The sequence below is a fragment of the Anolis sagrei genome, chromosome 2 (genome assembly GCF_037176765.1).
Source record: "Anolis sagrei isolate rAnoSag1 chromosome 2, rAnoSag1.mat, whole genome shotgun sequence".
NCBI classification, from domain to species: domain Eukaryota; kingdom Metazoa; phylum Chordata; class Lepidosauria; order Squamata; family Dactyloidae; genus Anolis; species Anolis sagrei.
In genome coordinates this window covers 238,871,844-238,891,075 of record NC_090022.1, presented here as the reverse complement: position 1 = coordinate 238,891,075, position 19,232 = coordinate 238,871,844, and the positions used below count along the sequence as shown (strand labels likewise).

Below are 19,232 nucleotides of genomic sequence, written 5' to 3'. Positions count from 1 at the left end.
AATGAAATGATAAACTTGTGGCTTCTGTCTTAGGTCATAAAAAGATAGCTTCATTGGTCTATGAAATGTGACATTGCTGATTCTATTCAAACAAACTGGTCTTTGTTATGCTAGTGAAATATGACACGAAGTCTGATCCTATGCAAGTTTACTTGGATGTAAACCCTACTGAGTTTAATGGAAGCTATTTCCAACTACTGGCTATGTATGCATATTCCATCAATAGGCATTCCCTATCAGCTATTTAAATCACAGTCAAAACAAAATGTGACAATGGTTATCATTACATCTGTGCCTTTCAATATGAATCAACAAGACAAACTCTGGAACAAACTCTGAGCAAACAGATGTAGTGTAGACACGTGCTACATTTGTCTGAAAGCCATATGGTGCTTCTGGTATAGGCACTTTTTGGAGGGTTTTTTAGTTTTTACATTTTAGAACGCCACCGGGAAAAATAGATTTCACTTATTTTAATTTTTATCCTAAAATTATAGTAAGGGTTACAAAATGTGCAAAGATCTACATTGTGGATATTTAAACTGGGAAGGTGTGGAATTTCCTGTTTCAAATTTGCTTGGATTTGGTTTTCCCCATTTTCTAATCTCAGCATCTATATGATAACTGTGCAAAGGCAAGACATTTGAATATTTACTAGATATATTATATAATCAGCAATATCTAGTGAAGCATGGAAAAATTGGCATCAATTCATTTTCCACTTAATTGTTAAAAGAAATACAACTGATAAATCCAAAAGATCATTGTGGAATGTTGTCAATGGTACAATTGTGGACATAATCATGCAGCATAAATAATAATGCTCTTTGTGTAGCTTTCAAACTTCTGTGTAGAACATTCAATAGACATTCAGAAACATTCCACGTTTGCTGAGTGGCTTCCTATCCCACAGAGGCTGAAATAAAATTTGTGTTCATTATGTATACTCCACATGCCCTTAACATACATACATTATTCATAATAAAATAACTGATAGTAAGGCTTTCTATACCTTTATCACAACACAAGTTTTCTAAAATAACACACAAAGTGACCACTCTTAGACCCGTCGCAAACTAGGTTCCTGCAGGAGAAAACCTTGCTAGCACGTCCCTGACGTCACGAGACTCCGCCTCTCGCCCCGCCCCTTTCTCCGCCTCTTTCTCCTTGCGAGAGTGGTTTTTCCTTTGCTATGGCAGCATTGCCAGCGTACTCTCTCAGTTGGCAGAATTCAACTGAGAGAAAATGCGGGCAATGTTGCCCTAGCAAAGGAAAAACCACGCTGGCAAAGAGAAAGGGGCGGGGAGAGAGGCGCAGGCTCATGACGTCAGGGACGAGCTAGCAAGGTTTTCTCCCGCAGGAACCTAGTTTGCGACGGGTCTTAACATGTACAACCTACATGGAAGCAATTCATAAGCCCTTTGAAAATAGTGTGTTGGAGAAAGTCTTTGATCTGCCAGTTTCTGTGATCTGTTCCCCCATTCCACCAACACATCTACAGTCCTATGTTCAACATTCCTCGACATGGAAACACTAACCAAGAAACTTACAAATGTGACAATTCATAATAGACCAAGAGGTGCATCAAATGTGAGTGCATCTAAATTTCAGAAATTAGAAACCAGTCTTTTGACCAAAAGTTCAAGCTAATTACACAGGCCATGTGTACTGAAGAACTGCAATGCCTGCAATAAATTGGCAGATGAATAAGAATGGGACAAAACTGTCCTTCCTATGAGGAACTATCCCCTGCAGGTATAGATATGGTGATGGTGGTGTAACTGCCAGAAACAGGAAGTCAAACAAGGCAATGTTGTATGTGTGTATCATCCATCAAGATCCCAGAGGATTGTGAAATATACCAGTTTGAATGTGGCAAAGCAATGTCCTCTACCATTCAGAATTCATTCAGAAACATCTTTGGGTTTTTTTACAAAAAGAAATATTAATTGAATTTTCTTGCTAAGATTTGTTCAGAGAGGATTTGTCTTTGCCTTTGCCTCCTTTTGAGGCTAGGAGAACTTCCAATGGTCACCTAGTGGGTTTCCATGGCTGAGCAGGAATTTGAACCTTGGTCTCCAGAGCTGTAGTTCAATGCTGAAATCACTACACAACACTGGTTCTCCACAACAATAATACAACTAGAGTTCTTTCAATTAAAAAAAAATCTATACAACAAAACAACTTTAACAGAAATGCCATTCTAGAAACCAAATAAACTTGTATTATTTCTTCAGCCAATGTCAGGGAAGTACATTATAGATATCTCTTGATCAGCTTTTAAGCAAATATGACATAATCACAATGAACTTCTCATGGCTACATTTCTACATTCAAAATCGAAAACAAGAATAGGATTCAGTGTAGAAAATAAAAAAAAAATGGTTTAGGCTGACTAACACAAAGTTCAGAATCCTCTTGGTGATGTGCCCTGGCATAATCCAGCATGGGCATTTTGGGGTGGCATAGAAGAAGGAATCCCTCTTGTTCTGGGTATGCAAAGACACCTGGGAGGAGCCACTTCTGCAAATTCCATCCTTCCAGCCACCTAAGTGTGTTCTAGTTGCCCTTGAACATCTTGGGAGAAAGGAGTGGCCTTACCCTCACAGTCAATTAGTAGCCAAGTGTCCCTGGTTGCTACAGCATGTCCCATGATCATCCTCTGCCCCCAGTTGGGGATGGGGGTTAAGCTGGATTATGTTGTTGGAGTCAGAGACCCAATGAACACAAAATGCATCTTTCCAAGAGTGCTCCTCCATTCCCATAAAAAAACTCCAGTTAACCACAGCTCATGTGGAAGTCCAGCTGAACAACTTCATTTTCCTTCTCCCCTTCTCATCATTACATGTGAGTACAAGAAGAAATAATATGTTCCACAAAGAAAATTTATATCCTTGAAATTAATACTTATTTTTAGGAGAAGATTTTAGTGTTTAAGAATGGGTCTGAGAATGAAGAATAAGCTTTTTTTCCCATTACATAGCACCAGGTAACATTTTTTTCACAAAGGAAAAGAATTAGTGACGAATATATAGCAAACTAATTCCAATTACCGTAAATCAGTTCTAAAGAGGTTTACTTAGCCAATATAACACTATCTACTAGTCATGGGCCCGATTACCATTTCATTTGTTTATTTCATGTTTTCGTACCATTCTGTCCATTCAGAAGGCACAGAATGGTACAACCCTCTCTGGAATGGAAACATCAGTGAAACCAAAAAAAGGGGAGGGGGGGGAATGGTAGCAGTTTTTTCAGCTGATTTTTGAAACGCTGGCTGTAGAGCCTGTCAGCTAGGGCCAACAGCAGTGGTACTCAATCTGGGGTCCCCAGATGTTTTTGGCCTTCAACTCCCAGATATCCTAACAGCTGGTAAACGGGCTGGGATTTCTGGGAGTTGTAGGCCAAAAATATCTGGGGACCACAGGTTGAGAACCACTGGCCTACAGCCAAGCGCTCAACACTTGTAGACCCAGCTGGCTGGGCCTACAGCCGAGCGCCAGACACTGGGCCCCATCAAATGTAGGCCTGGCTGGCAGAGCTTACAGCTGAGCGCCGGGCCCACTCGGATGTAGGCCCTGCATACAGTCAAGTACTCACACTTGTAGGCCCGGCTGGCAGGGCCTACAGCTAAGCGCCAAGCTCCAGACACTGGGCCCCCTCGGATGTAGATCCTGACTGGCAGGGCCAACAGCCAAGCGCTCAACACTCGTAGGCCGAGCCAGCAGGGCCTACAGCCAAGTGCCGAGCGATTAATGCTCGTAGGCCTGCCTGGGATGTGAAGTGTGCTCAGCTGTAGGCCCTACCAGGCCCTGGCACTTTGCTGCCCAAGGTCTGAAGATCTTCATTTTTTTCAGACCTTGGGCCGAAAAGCTCATTTTCATAGCACCCATTTTCAGAAGCAGCAGAAATAGGGGTCATACAAATGGAACAACAGAAACAGATAGCGATTCCATACGAATCAACGAGTCTACTATCTACCTTTAATGTTTATCAGTATTAGAGCCTTTTCTCATATGTTATTTTGCAATCATTATGATCATACAAGAAGGTTCTTATCTGATATTCACAACGGGATGATGGACAGTTACCACAAAATCATTTTTCTCCTTAGTGGTACCACATACGTGGAACACTTCCCCAGGTAGATCCGCTATGTACCTTCAATGCATGCAATGGTCACCTTCTTCTGGCAGGCATTTAAACTTCAACTTCCTGCTAATATCATTAACTATCTTGTTGGCATTTCTATAACTTGATATTGAAAATTACCTTATTTTTGCTTTGGCTGTTATATTTTTGTCTCAAGGTTCCAATTTGAGGGCATTTGCACTAACTGGCAGTAGATAAAAGAAATCAATCAATAAAACAGTAGCATACTAGACACCTACAAGATGCTTGTTAATCTAATATTCTCACCAGTTCTATTTTTTAAGAGTATTTATATCCCACTCTTCAGCCACTAAGGCTCTCAGAGTAGCTTACCAAATCTTAATTTAATTGTTCCTTATCCACATGCTTATAATGTGTTAAGGCATACAAACATTTCCATTTTGCAGATGCACACACAGAAAAAAGAATGACTACTGGGATTTTCTCAACTAAGTGTATCTGAGCATAAAAAAGAACAGATGGAATATCAATCTTACGAGCATGGAAGTACATTATAAAATATCACACTGTTACTAAGGAACATTTTTTAATTCAGTACGGGTCAGAAGTTTAGTTAACACAAAAAGAATAACACTATTAAAAAGTAATGCTCTTTCGTGTCACCACAATTCACATTGAAGTATTCCTAGTTAATGGAATTACGTGAAAGAAACACTGGAGTGGTAAACATTTTAGTCATAACATTTATAAATAGAATGTATAATGCACATGAAAAACGTGAGAAGGACAGAATGTCAGTTTTTTTCTATTTATTTTCAAAAAGTGTAAAGCACTTTGGAGATGTCTTATATATTCATTTACTACTGATGTGCACATCATTAAAATATGTTAGAATTTATCACTGGTTCATTATGTTGTTGTGCATATTAGAAGTGGATTATCTTGTTTTCTATGAAAACTATTAAATTAAAATTAATTAAACACTATTCAAGCAAATAGGAGGATGCACTGTGTCTATAAGGAAATGAATGACATTTATTATGGTGATTAGACCAGCACAATGTCTATAACTAAATCCATTCAAACAGATATTATTAGAGATCATAATCTACATCAAAACCACAAATAAAACTGACAAAAGCAACAACTCAGCCATGAATAACAAGAGGTACCATCACTGCAGATGATCTCTTGGAAAGGCAATTAAAATCTGTCATGTACAAGTTGCCTTAGTTTTAATAAAGATCATATCAAATTCCTTTCCTCAGCCAAGTTTCATTTCACATTATTTTGAGAAATTTTTACTTATTTTGACATTTGACCTCCATTTTAATGGAATATAATTATTGCATCACCGCAACAGATGCAACTCAAAAACCACCAATTCAAAGACAGATTATATTAATTTTTCCATTAATGTTAATGAAATATTCAGCTGCTAGAATCTCTGTAAAATTAATTACTGAAGCCAAAGTATTTCTCTTTACAACCAGGTAACAAAACTTTATTTTACAACAAAAATACAGATAATGTATATGTTATAGCAAGAGATTTATATTTTGAATATATTACCAACACTGAGCATTTCTTCCTATTAACTTTTTTCTGCTATTTTTAATTGGAGTCACTGAATATCCACAATCTCGATGTGATTTTATCCAGATAAATAGATGGAAATGGCTAGTTACAATCCCTGGAAGGGATGTGAATGAATTATTTGAGGAGTTCAAATAACAAAATACTGTTTAGTGTTCTCTAATATCTATTTCAAACAAAATGGAAGCATAAGAAAAAACTGGGAGAAAATATCTTACCTTCCTCAGTTTCATGCCATACAATTCCTTCCAAATTCACACTGGTCCCAGGTTCACATGGTCCAAGGCATTCAGGTTCTGTTACTATTCCAACATCACAAGTATTTACACCCACTGACCGAGTCCGTACCAAAAGTTGCTCAACAGGGGCAGCAATGTTGGATGAAGATGGAGAAAAATAGGAAGGCAGAATTTGAGGTGTGAGACTACTAGAAATAGGAGGTGGAGGTGCAGGCACTGTAAAGAGAGGATCAACCTAAAAGCGAAAACAAAAAATAATCTGTTATACTGAGGATATAAGTAAAGTTTTTGAACATATTAATTCAATGCAAACTGGAGCAATTTTAATTAGGTATATATATAAAATGCAAATCTCTAAACAACTTTCTTTCAATATTAACCAACTTTTTAAAAAAGAAAAAAACTTGTCAAATCTTTTGTATTATCTCCTTAGCAAAACTTACTTAGCAAAAGAAAATACCAGTCTGTTTTACTATCTCATGCAATTATTCCCTTTTTCAGATATTCTGAAGTCTCATTTTAGTACTTTCTTCCAGACATATTAGCTGCTAAATAAACAGAAATATATATTGTAGTTACTGCAAGTTAGTGCAAGACTAACAGTAACTACTAGGCTTGGTTGATAACAAAATGGCTCTAAACTGTGTTCAAAAGTATGGGGTGCTGGTGGTTCGATTCTTAAGACACTTCCGAATTTTTCCGAAAAAAATAGAAATTTTCCCTAAGTTTTGAGTTGATTCATTAATTGCAGGCGCGATTTCACAATATGCAAAAACCAGCACTGGTACTGGGGAAACACATCCTCCTCTGTTAGCATACCAAATTTCAACATGTTCAGATGATCCACATATTTCTTAGAATTTTTTAAAAGAATTACAGATTTTTAAAAATAAATAAATAAAAGACCTACCTTTTATTTTCAAGAAAATGGCATAAGGTTATAGGGGATCACTCCCCCCAACTTTGAGACACATTCATACATCTACCAATTTTTGGTAAATTTTTATAGACTTGACAGAACCTTTTTTATTTAAAAAATTGAATTTATCGCATATTAACCAAAAGAAAAAACCAGTATCAACTAATTCCTCATATTCATAGATTCCCAAGTTGGAGGGCCATCTAGTACAACTCCCTTCTTCCTGGCAGAAGGGGGCACCATCACCATAAATCGCAAGCAACAAGCCAAGGCAAAAGGCAGGCCAATGAACCCCTTTAAAAAAGTAACTTGGATGCCTTTCCCAAGGCTTAGGGAAGGCACACCATGGGGCTAAAGAGGTTCAGTAGGACTAATGGGATATGTTATAAAACACGAACAACAAGCTAAGGCAAAAGGCAAGCTGTTTGAACCCCAAGAAAAAAAAACCAGCACTCAAAGGCTTTCTCTCTTCTCACATTTTATTGATTTTTCTCTCCCTCCCTCCTAAACGTTTTCTTCAATCTTCTTTCTCCCTCTTTATCTCCCCAAAACTTTTCTTCCTTCTCTCCCTTCTCCCTTCTCCTCCTCTCCAAACCTCCTGTGGCTGGGCTGCAATGCCTATTGCCTCCCCTTCCATTCAGCAATGGCTGCCAGACACTGATGATCCCTCCCCTTTTCAAAAGATAAGCCCTGATTGTCTGGGAGTCAACCCCTTTAGGCTGCACCTCCCAGCAGGGTTACTTTCACCCAAAGCTTAGTCATACATCTGAATTGACTTTTGAACCATTGATTTCAATGGCTCTGGTTGATTCAAATCTAAAAGGGACTTCCAACTTGCTAATTCGCTTCAGAACCCCATTCAGAAGTCTGAAACTTCTGACTTTAATTCCAACTTCTGGAACTTCTGAACAAAATTGCCCATGCCTAGTAACTGCTAAGAATACCCAGCAATTTGCTTTTTATTGTAACCAAAGAGACACTATTTACACATTGCCCATTTCACTTCTAAATTAAAAGTGAAAATATAGATCTAAAATATAGTTCAATTTCACACTACAAAATGATAACACTATGATGCCACCTTAAAAGGAACAGCAACATTCTGAAAAATCCTGGGATTTGTCTTGTGTTTGAGGGTGTTATTTAGGATGATCATCCAGAGAGATCTGGTCCTCTTCAATTTTTCTTTATTACAGTTACAGACCAGCATAATCCACTGAACTATAAACCCCAGGATTCCACAGGATGCAGTCATATAGCAGTTAAAGTGGAATTATAGTGCTAAAATTGTATAGTGTGAAAGGGTACATAGGAATTTCAAAACACCTATGCTTTATGTTACTCCTTTCCTAATACTAACAAGATGAAATGAATGATATTTAAGGCAGAAATCTATCTTCATGTCATTACAGTCATTTGTGCACTTAACGTATATTATAGTTTCAAGTTCATAAAACAAAGCATACAATAGACATAAGAAAAAAGTATGTTTTTTATTTAGCATAATAATGAACGATGAACGATACGATGATCCACCAAAAACTCATTGAGATATCTTAAAAATGCTTTACTGTGGAAGAATATCATCCAGTTCATGAAGAATTAAAAAACACAGTAGATTAATATTATGGCTTGGATCCAATGGTGCTCTTCAAGAGCCTTGAATCTAAGAAGATCATGTAACCAGTATTCTTTTTATAAATTCTGCCCACCTATGGAAATTTGATAAAGCTTAGATCCTAGAAAAACCATAAATAAGAATTGAGCAAGTCTCTAGAAAAAACCTGAATGGTAGAACAGCAGGCTAAAGAAGGGAATGTTTGAAGTCCTTTCCCTTCACTTTAATAGTTATGCTGTAAACTGTCACGGGATCAAATCAGTTCTACATCTATATCTACACATACATCTCTTTTATTCCATTTCATGCAACTGAAAGCCAAAAATGTCATGCCACAATCCACCAGTTTCCAAGAACAGATGGTTCCTAGCATCATGTTTACTCCATGACAGGTACCAGTTTGCTCAATTATTGTCTCTCCCCAGTACTTTCATGTCTTCCATGCTTTCAACAATCATTCTTGAGAGAGTAATAGAAAGCTTAGGAAAATATCATTTTTCCCCTTATTTATTTTGCTGTATTGTGAAATGTTCTGGAAGGAAAACAAGGGAAACAGGAAAACGAGGAGCCTGGGCATACATAAGGAGATAATACTTTGCCATGTGTCTCAATTTTTACTCTTCCTCTTCAATTATAAAACAGCTTTACAAAAGCAGTATGTGCAACCAACAAAACAAATGCACTCCTTTCATTCTTCTCTGTCTCTGACCTCAGATGTTCAGTCAGAGGGAAGAGAGGAGGAGCCTTCTAAAGACTCAATTCAAAGCCTATGAGAAGCCATGGTTTGTATTAATCTTGACTAAGTTAGAAAAAAACAATGCATAGGGCAAAACAAACCACGGAGAATCTCCCCATTTGGGGGTTGTTTTCAGTTTCTTTTTCGACTCAGCCAGTTTAAGAATGGAGGCTTCAGAAACAAGAAAAACTTAAAAAATGTTTTGGATGTCACAACAAGCCATGGTTTAAATAAGGTAGAGTTCATAAACCACAAACTGTGAGTTCAAGTTGTGGTCTGAGCCTGGCTAACAAAGTATGGCTCATTAGCAGAGATGAGATTGCATCTCAGAACAATCCAGATTTCGAACAAATCACACTGTGCCTTATTGTGATAAATTAATCTGGTTGAAAGAGCATTCACCATTAGCTCTTAGAAAGACACATGGGAGAAAGGTACTCAGTAAGCTGACAAATGGCAGCGTACAGATAATTGTGCAATGCAACTGACACCCTGGAGCTCTAAACACAAACAAAGACATTATAAAGATGAAAAAACATAATTATATTCTGTATTATAGCTCTGCCACTAATCTTTACTTAAAACCCAAAAGATAAACATATTCTAAGCAAGTTAAAACATGATTTCTGAATCTCCAGGTTTGGCAATTACCTGACAAAAAGAAAACACGAAAAGAAAAAGCACAACAGTGTACAGAAGCTCTGCTGTTATGTGTTTATCCTGCTGCCATTAGACTTTAAGATGTTGGCAGCATTAAAAGCAAAAAGAGCTTTTCAACAAGAAGCCAAGCGTGCAGGCAAATATAAAACCAACTGACCTCAAAAACAGATGTTTCTTGCAAACCAGTCGTCAGCTAAGTAAGGATGAAATAAAACAATATTTATCTTTGAACAACATTCAAGACCCTGGGCCAGAGTTTGCACTACGTGAATTTTGGCGATTGTAGAGACTTCTTGTAACAGAAGCTTCCAGCTTTATTTTTTATGCCTTTAAAGCAATCTAAATGCAGTTGTTCCAAAACACCCGCCAACATTTCTCCAGATGTGGCATGACACAGCTTCAATCTATTGTGATCGGGCAATCTGAAATTATTTTTAAATACTTTTTATTTAGATTAAAAGAATTCTGGAATAGTATAGCAGATACAGTGATGAGCTAGAACAAGGGAAGACAGTCACATCTCTAGCTGACTATATGCCTCATACTAAGTTTTCTCATACACCTATTGTGATGCTAAAGGAGTGCAGATATAGCACACTGAGATCTTTCAAAGAAGAATGGTCTATCTCATTAAAAAATACTTTTGAAATAATGTCTGTGTTTCGTGATGTTCCATTTCTAAGGCAGAAAACAGAAGATCTATTCTATATAATACGAATAAGGGTCCATTGATTTTTAGGGGATCATCAATATCAGCATAACTTCTTATCCACTGCTATTTCTGCCTGCTACTGAACTCTCTACCTAACTGTTTATTTCTTCCAAAAGTCTAAGCATTTCTCTCATTTCTGGTGACACATGTAGAAGGTAAGAGAAGCAGTATATTACCTGCTTTAAAGCTCATCACAATTTTAGGAGACCCTGCTCATCATGAAACTGTTTGAATGTTCCAAAACATTTAGGAAAGAGATGACATCATCTCTGATTTTGTACTGAAGTGCTACTAAATTGTCCAGGAGCCAATTACCACTTGTGAAAATTCTAACAGACTTCCAAACAAGCCACAGTCCACCTAAACACCTTGTTTTAATACACACATGACCCCTGCTGAAAACAAAAAATGGCACCATTTGCCACTACCACATCATGCCACTCAATTTCAGATGTAGTTGGCCCTGAGAAGCTGAGACAGTACATCCCAAGCTACCTCATAGTGACAAAAGACTGATACCATATCTGTGTCATCTAGCTGCAATCATGTCTTTCCAGAGGTTCAGCAACACCCAGTAATCATAGAATCATAGAGTTGGAAGAGACCTCATGAGCCAACCTCCTTCCAAGAAGCAGGAAAATCACATTTAAAGCACCCACAACAGATGGGCAGGCCTTAATCAATAGCTTAAGGTCTGGCACTGGCCTATGAACCACTGTTTTGAGTAACATTTGGGACAAGAGATAGTATCCCAGGAGGGGAGATAGCTGTTTTGCGGTTGGTACTCTCTCAAAATAGAATTTTCAGCCAAAAGCAGTTTTGACATTTCTATCTAGGTTTTGGGGGAGCAGAGAATTGCCTTTTCAGCAAAAATGATGTCTTTTAAAAAAGTTTGTGGTGATCCTATTCGTTATACAAGGTTCACAAGATCCAATACCCTCATCTTTTGGATTGCAAGTTTAATAAATCAATAAAATACCCCCCCCCCCCTTTTATTGGGTCTATATTTAGCTTCATAAATGATTACAAAAATATTCAAGATATACAGTACAAAAATTAATACAGAATGAGGCTATTTCTTTCTAATATGTTCTGTTTTTTAAAATGTGATATTTTCTCAAAGCAAAAGGACATTGGAATTTTAGGTTATTGACTCTTAGAAGTATCACCAGCATGATACCATTTGTTTATGCATGCTGTGCTGAAATTTAAAAAGAGAACATTACTGGATTCCCTATCAGTGGAGAAAGTGAAAAGGACTGGATTGCACCATCAAATCCCTCACAATACTATGCAATAATATGATTGTCGAGTGGAAAGCAAGCAAGACAGATGCTCTGTTTGGCTATTCAAAATTCTTACGTGTTGGAAAACTTACTTTTCTGAACAAATGCCACACTGGCTGGGGAATTCTGTGGATTGTAGTTCAAAAAACCACTTCACCAAGCTCCTCGCCCCTCATGATTAGTAATATTGCAATGTTTATAGAGCAAAATAGTAACAAAGAGATAATCTCCTTTAGGTTCACATAGTTATACAAACCTCTACAATGCACAACACCAAGAAGCTTTAGTTTCTGCTTATGTTGAAGCTCTGTAATTACCTTTACATAAATTTAGTTATCCTTCCATGGCTGATCCCTCCCATTCAAACATAGATTTTGTGAGCAGATATGGTGAGGCTGGAGAAACTCTTCTCCATGTTTACAAGTTCTGAATGTCCAAAATGGTCTACAGCAGAACAGAAGTAGAATTCTGTTCAGCTATTGCAGAATATAATTTTACTTCATAAGCAAATCTGTCAATATGGCAACAACACTTCTCTAAACATGAAAAACTATTATGTCACCAGAATTTATTTTTCCCATGATAGGGAATGTTTCCCAATTGGAAAAATGAGTATGTAAGCCCCAAGAAAAGTGTTAAATAATACCAGAAGTATGGTACCATGAGCTATTTCCCCATGTATTAACTAGCTGTGAAATTCTGTGCCTGTACTTCAGCAATCCTTCCTCATTCTTTATACAAAAATACAGCCAGCTTAAATTGCATCTCAGGGTCACTCAGAAGCTTGCTAACATCCTTTCTTGCTTAAAAAAGCACAAGATCAACAAAATACAGTGCTTGTTTCTCAGCAAGAGTCATAGGAAACCTACTGAACAACCCGGAGGCAAAAAAGCAGGAAGGGAGCCACCAAGACTAGGGGGAGAATGAAGAGAAAAGATACAAAAGTTGAACATCTGCTGGTGGCAGCCTGTCAAGCTAAGGATAGTTAATGTCAAGAACAGACGCTCTGCAGTTCCTCACTGTTATTTTTGCATGATTATTCCCAGGTGTTAGGACATGCTGAGTAGTAGCCCTGCTATTTATCACCAAACAGGTTCTAGGGCCGGTGGAAAACAACAACAAGCAACACCCAAGACAGGTTAGTTAAACTGATTGCAGTATTTGTGTTCCCAGTCAGGTGGCTTTAAAAGCATACAGAAATACAACAGAAACCTTTTCCTCTTTGCCTTATTTCTTGAGCTTTTGGGAACCTGATTAGCAATGAAGGATACAAAGTTTCAGAGTGTTGTGCTTGGCAGTTTTCCATTCCCCAGGTGTATGATTGCATCAGGCAATGATAGCTCTCCATGCTAGGAAGCTGACAGTGAGTATCAGCCAATAAATACAGTAAGTGCCCCAGTGTACACTTTTCATTCTGAATATGATACACATAAACTCTAAAACACACACACACAAGAGGAAGAATGAGTTGGAAAAGGGAATGTCACCATAATTAGAAAAATAAGCTATCTTTTCTTCATGTACTCAGATAGTCCACAATTTCTTTTGCTGCTTTTTCAAAAACAGTAAATTACGCTGTGCATATGAAAAAGCTAGTCTTTCTGAGGTGTTCACTAATCCACAGAATTACACTCCTAGAGCAATAAAATACCATCTCTCCTGGAGGGGATTTCCTGCCCTGCCGGGTAGATTTCACTAAACAACAGAGAATTCCTGTAGAATAGACACTCCTTTCCGGTTGGATAGGAAGAAATGTAGAGATCCAAGTGCCAGTTTTTCCCCTCCCTTCGATTTTAATGGTGAGAAAGCTACATAAAGGGAAAAAGCATCGCTCTTAAGATTAAAAAAACACGCACGCACACAAAATGGGACGATTTGATCCTTGTTTTGAATGCATATGCACACACAGTTAATTCAAAGCTGTGTTTTATTTTAAATACTATAGATGTTACATACAGTTAAAGTATCAACACTGCGACTACTAGCTTTTCACAGGCTTTGTTCCACAAAGAAATGTTTATCTTGTCATGCAATATTTATAAAGGAGAAATGTTTTGAATCAAGATCCAATGATTCTAGCCTCCATCAAGTTTTTCGTCTGCAGATACCAGGAGTAAACAATGAATGAAATACATTTTGGGAAGAATGAATAAACAAATGATTTTTCAAATGGAACTGTAATGATCAAAACCTCTAGGAATTTGACTGTTTTAAAAGACACCCCTCCTTTTCTTGCATCCACTTAGGCGGAAATACTGGGAACAGGTTGCGTTCATGGACATTTGGATCAGGCACAGAGTACTTTGTTGGGAGTTATTTCCATTTTGTAACTTCTCTTTTTTTCTTTGTCTTTGAGATGTGAAAACCAGTAGTACTAGCCCACACGGGGAGTAATCTATAAAAGAACCAGCATCTCTAGTAATATTCACCAGGGCAGGACTATCCAAAGTGACAGTGCTTGGAGCATAGACCACTCATTCCTAGTGAGTTTCCAGAAACAATTGTAGCCAATGGACACCACAGTACTGGTCCTTGGCACACTGGAAAAAATGGTCATCTACAGCAGATGAGTTGGAATCACTGCTCTATATCACACAGTAGCTATCCATTCAATTCATTTCCCTCCAAGCACACATGTACTGTATTGCAATAAGTAAACCTACAGAGTGGTCTTATTGATGTCAATAGTAGGGCTACAACACTCATTGGTTAAATTTACAAACTGTCATTCTACAAGAACATATAAATGGTGACCCTATGTTGGGTATCACCAGCACATAGTAGATATTTTTAATGCTATAAACAATGAGAAATGACACAGTCCTTACGCTGGTAAAAATCATGTTTCAGGTTCATTTTACTCCTAAGCCTTCTGCAGTCCCCTTCGCAACAACCCCAGAAATACTCACATGCCTAGACATTTTACAGATATGTGTCAGATTACATGTAAGTTACCAATGTTAGGTAGAAACTGCTGTCAATAATCTGCTTCCCACTGTGGCACTGTTTCCCACTGTGAAACGCAACCACTATGCAAGCACAATTGTTATGAAAAACAACTGAAATTTAAAATTCCTGCACAGACCATACAAATATATCACCTTTACTTAGGTTACTTAGTCTCTAGGGCAGAAGAGCTATGCACACCTATAATTAGATATCAGTCATCCACCTCCCCCCCCCCCAGTTTTTTTTTTTTTTTGCATGAAAACAGGGTATCATGACTGATAATTTGAAAACCGCTACAAAGAACTGTCCACTGGAACTCAAATTGAAACCTTTGTTTTGCTTTGAATTATTAAAATTATAAAATCAGCCCTCACAGTGTAGACTAAGCTCTATGATTACCCCATTAAATTCAGATACATGCATTTTTGGGAGGGGGAAGGAGTTGAGAATGAGTTGGAGGAAAAAAATGGAAAAATATCTGTCTGTAAGAAGACAACAATGTGAAAGTTTGTGCAATGAAATATGGTAGAAAAATCCAGAAGCTCAAAAGCAAGGTCATTAAAAAAAACGTAAGGTACATATTTTTAAACACTAACAGAAAGAATTGAAAGAAGATACATGGTTTCTTTTTAGATTCCTTCCATATAAATTACTAACTGCGCACACTTTAGCTCAATTAAGGTGAGCTTAAAACACGCTTAAAACAGACACACTTACATACACAGCCTTGCAGCTACTTAATGACACCATCTTTTTAACCACTGCAGTTCTTTGCAATATTACCTTGTCATCTACTGGTGAGATAAGCAATGTATATACCTAAGACTTCAGATGACGAATAATAGTACATGAGATGCATTATTGTATGCTGAAAAGTGCTGTAAGTTGACACCTATTAAGACAGCAGGCAAGTCAGAGAGTGGGTGAGTGGGCGAGTTACAACATTCCCATTTATAAAGAGGGTCCACAAAAGCAAAGCTCAAATTCCTTTGAGCAGTGGCTTGTGAGGAAAGTGAAATCACAGTCCAGTTATGAGAATGAACATGAATTAATGTTTCCTCTTTTTTTTGCTCCCAACAATTAAAATGCTAGTGAATGTAGTTCTTTAATAATTCTGCCTGCTTAGAAAGAGCCATGAACTTTGTGGTTTTTTTAAATATAAACAACCATTTCCCAAGGATATATAATTTTCCACTCTTCCAGCATGCATCCCTTTTGTTCTGATCACTGGAAAAATGTTTTAATGGTTCATAGAAATGCAAAATGTTTTGCCCAGGAAAATGTAAACAAACCCACCCTAAGCCCTTGTAAAATCACGGGATGCCTCTGGCAGTTTTATCAAAGTGTGTAGATGTGTACAGAGCCTTTGAAGAAATGAAACCGCCGTTTATCAAGTGTGATTTATAAGCAACACTGATTTAGCTGGGAGATAACACGGCTGTCTAATCATTAGTAGTCAGACAACAGCCATGTGAACACATCAATTATGGGCCAATGCCAAAAGCCCTTGAGATCCTGGAGATTAACAGCCAATCCTCTGTTTTACAAGTTCACATCAAAAAGAATATTAATAAGAGGAGGGGCAATGTGAAAGCCTGTCAGACTGATTCAACCACTAAAACAAGGCATTCTTTTCCTTTGCTACGCCTTGAACTGGCCCATGAAAATACTTGGCATCAGAGACTATGTGTGGATTTGCCAATTTTCAGAAAATGTTTTCATTAACATATGGGAAGTTGTAAAAGGCTGCTGTAGCTCTATTTTGCATATTAACAACAGTACAGCCTTTTGTGCCTCTTCTTTTAAGCATGACAATGATACAAGCAACAGCTATTATTTAAAACAATTGGAGAAAAAACTCACAGCACAGTTTTTCAAAAAATATCACTCTATACTCTTAGTCAAAATTGGAGTTTTGAAATGATGATAAATTTCCCAAGCATGTATTCTACAGAACTAACCTGTTAACAAAAATCACATAGAAGAATAACTTAAATGACCAATAAATGCAATTTACCAAACGTTTATCTGATGTCTGTACTAAGTGGGTAGTGGGTCCTTGTTCAAGGACCTCATGTGGATACTAAAATAGGTGGATGCTCAAATACTATTATACAAAAGTAAAGTGGCGTCACTTATATGAAATGGTTTGCTTTGTAAAAAATGGATTTCAAACCACGGATAGTTAAATTGAAGGATGTTAAATTCAAGGATACAAAGGACCAGATCCAAGCTATTTGAAGGAGTGTGTTTTGAGGTTTCGGCCTGTGTAAGCCGCATCGAATCCTCCGGGAGATGCTAGCGGGGTACAAATAAAGTTAATAATAATAATAATAATAATAATAATAATAATAATAATAAAAGTTTAACTCCAGCAGCAGAAGAAGCAAATTACAGTGTTCCCTCACTGTTTCGCAGTTCGCTTTCCGCAGACTCGCTGATTCGCGGTTAGGGTCTAGAATTAATATTTTTTTATTTTTATACATTTTGTGGTTTTAAAATCAGAAATATGTCGGCCAATGAAGCCAACCCTGGCGGATCCAGGGGCAGGGCAGAGCAGGGCCTGCCACTGGTTGGATTGGCCAGGGCCAGCTTCCCCACCTCGCCCAAGCAGCCTTTATAGGGCTGTCCTGGGCCTTCGCAGGGCTCCAGCAGCCCTGCAAAGGCTGCCAGGGCAAGGTGGGAAAGCTGGCCCTGGCTGATCCAACCAGCTGCAGGCCCCACCCTGCCCCAGAATCTGCCAGGGCTGGCTTCCCCACCTCGCCCCAGCAGCCTTTGCAAGGCTGCCAGTGCCACGGAGCCCTGTGGAGGTCCAGGGCAGCCCTGCAAAAGCTGCTGGAGCAAGGTGAGGAAGCTGGTCCTGGCCAATCCAGGGGCAGGGCCGGGCCTGCCACTGGTTGGCCAGCCAGCCAAGTGGCGGGAAACTTCCCACCATGCAGGGGGCTTCTCAGAAGAAGCCCCCTGCAAGTAGCATGGCCGGCAGGAGGGTGCCCACCGCTACAACGGCCCTTGCCCGGTAAGTCAGGCAAGGCATTTCCGATTTTAAAACCATAAAATGTATACAAATATATTAAAAAGTTTAATTCTAATACTAAAATATCATAAATCATAAAAAAAAACGATTTACAGTAAATAGGATTGTAAATACTGCATCTGTGTGTATAAATCTGCAAAGTAGGGACACACACACACACACACACACACACACATATATAGTGTCCCTACTTTGCGGGTTTTCACTTATCACGGGTGGCCCTGGAACGTAACAGCCACGATTAGTGATGGAACACTGTAACCTCACTCAAGATCCAGAATGTCTGTCTTTTGTGAAACCACAGGCCCTTTTTTAACGTAAAGATTATTGACTTTCTCAAAAAGTATCTGCATGGTTACATCTGGAATGGTGGTTTCTTTTTCCAAAGGGGTAATTAATAAGAAAGTGTTATTGTGCATTCACTTTAGTTTTGTAAATATTATTTCCCATATCATTAAAAAAAAAAACCAAAATGTGGGAACCACTATTGGAGGAAATGAAAGAGAAATTCAACATCTGGCATTTGTTTTATTTGCATAAGAGTCACGCTCAAGTTGACGGGTGTAACTGTTATGCAAGGGGGCAATCCTTCATAAATCAGAGGGGGAGGAGATTGGGTGGGCAAATTCATTTAGCTGATTTGCTATCTCCTCTGAGCTAAAGAGACTTGCCTTTCTAGCCCTCAATGAACTTGCTCACCCTCCCACCTTTCCCCTCCAAGCTGCTGCTAGATGAGAGAGGCCATGCAGGAATCTCTGGCAGATACATGTGCGTGTGAGCCTTCACCTGCCTGTGCATCTGCTGACAAGAGCTCCAGGACCTGCCTTGGCTGGCAGCAGTCAAAGAAGGCTTCATAGCAAACCTGCTTATTTGTGGATTTGATTAGTATGTTCTCTCTAGGAATCTCTAGGTACTCCAGCACATTTCTGTGCTTAATCTCTGGAGGGAAGTTGACCAGAAAGTCAGCCTTGGGAAACTTAAAAGTTCCTAGAGAGATGTTTTACTATTGATTTTCCCAGTTTTGTTTGGGTCCGGTACCCTACTTCCAGTGATTATGGAGGACTGAATGTATAATAACAAAATAATTTGAGTAGAACTTCGTTCCACAGTGGTTCTACAGATTTCCCGATTAACACTGATGCTATGATACACATAAACCAAAGAATTATTTTAGGTTGTCCTAATTCATAGAATGATGAGGTGGGGTGGAGGTGGGCAGGTGTGTTTTTCAACTGGAAAAAAAAGAAATGCCACCTCCCCACCCCCACCCCATTTACTACAACATGAGCAGTGAATCAGGGTCCTCAAACTGAAATAGATACATAGCACCTTACCGATCTTTAACATAACTTCTTATTAACCTTTAGCCA

At 38.4% G+C, this 19,232-nt stretch overlaps 1 protein-coding gene across 3 annotated transcripts in view; it reads right to left on the bottom strand.

Moving 5' to 3' along the window:
* The window catches only part of ZNF608 (zinc finger protein 608), a 119,297-nt gene that overhangs the window by 45,568 nt on the left and 54,497 nt on the right, over positions 1 to 19,232 (bottom strand). For all 3 annotated transcript variants that reach the window (XM_060761978.2, XM_060761979.2, XM_060761977.2), the window contains exon 3: positions 5,928 to 6,183. In XM_060761978.2, the coding sequence (XP_060617961.2) occupies positions 5,928 to 6,183 (256 nt within the window). The remainder of the gene's footprint in view (positions 1 to 5,927; positions 6,184 to 19,232) is intronic.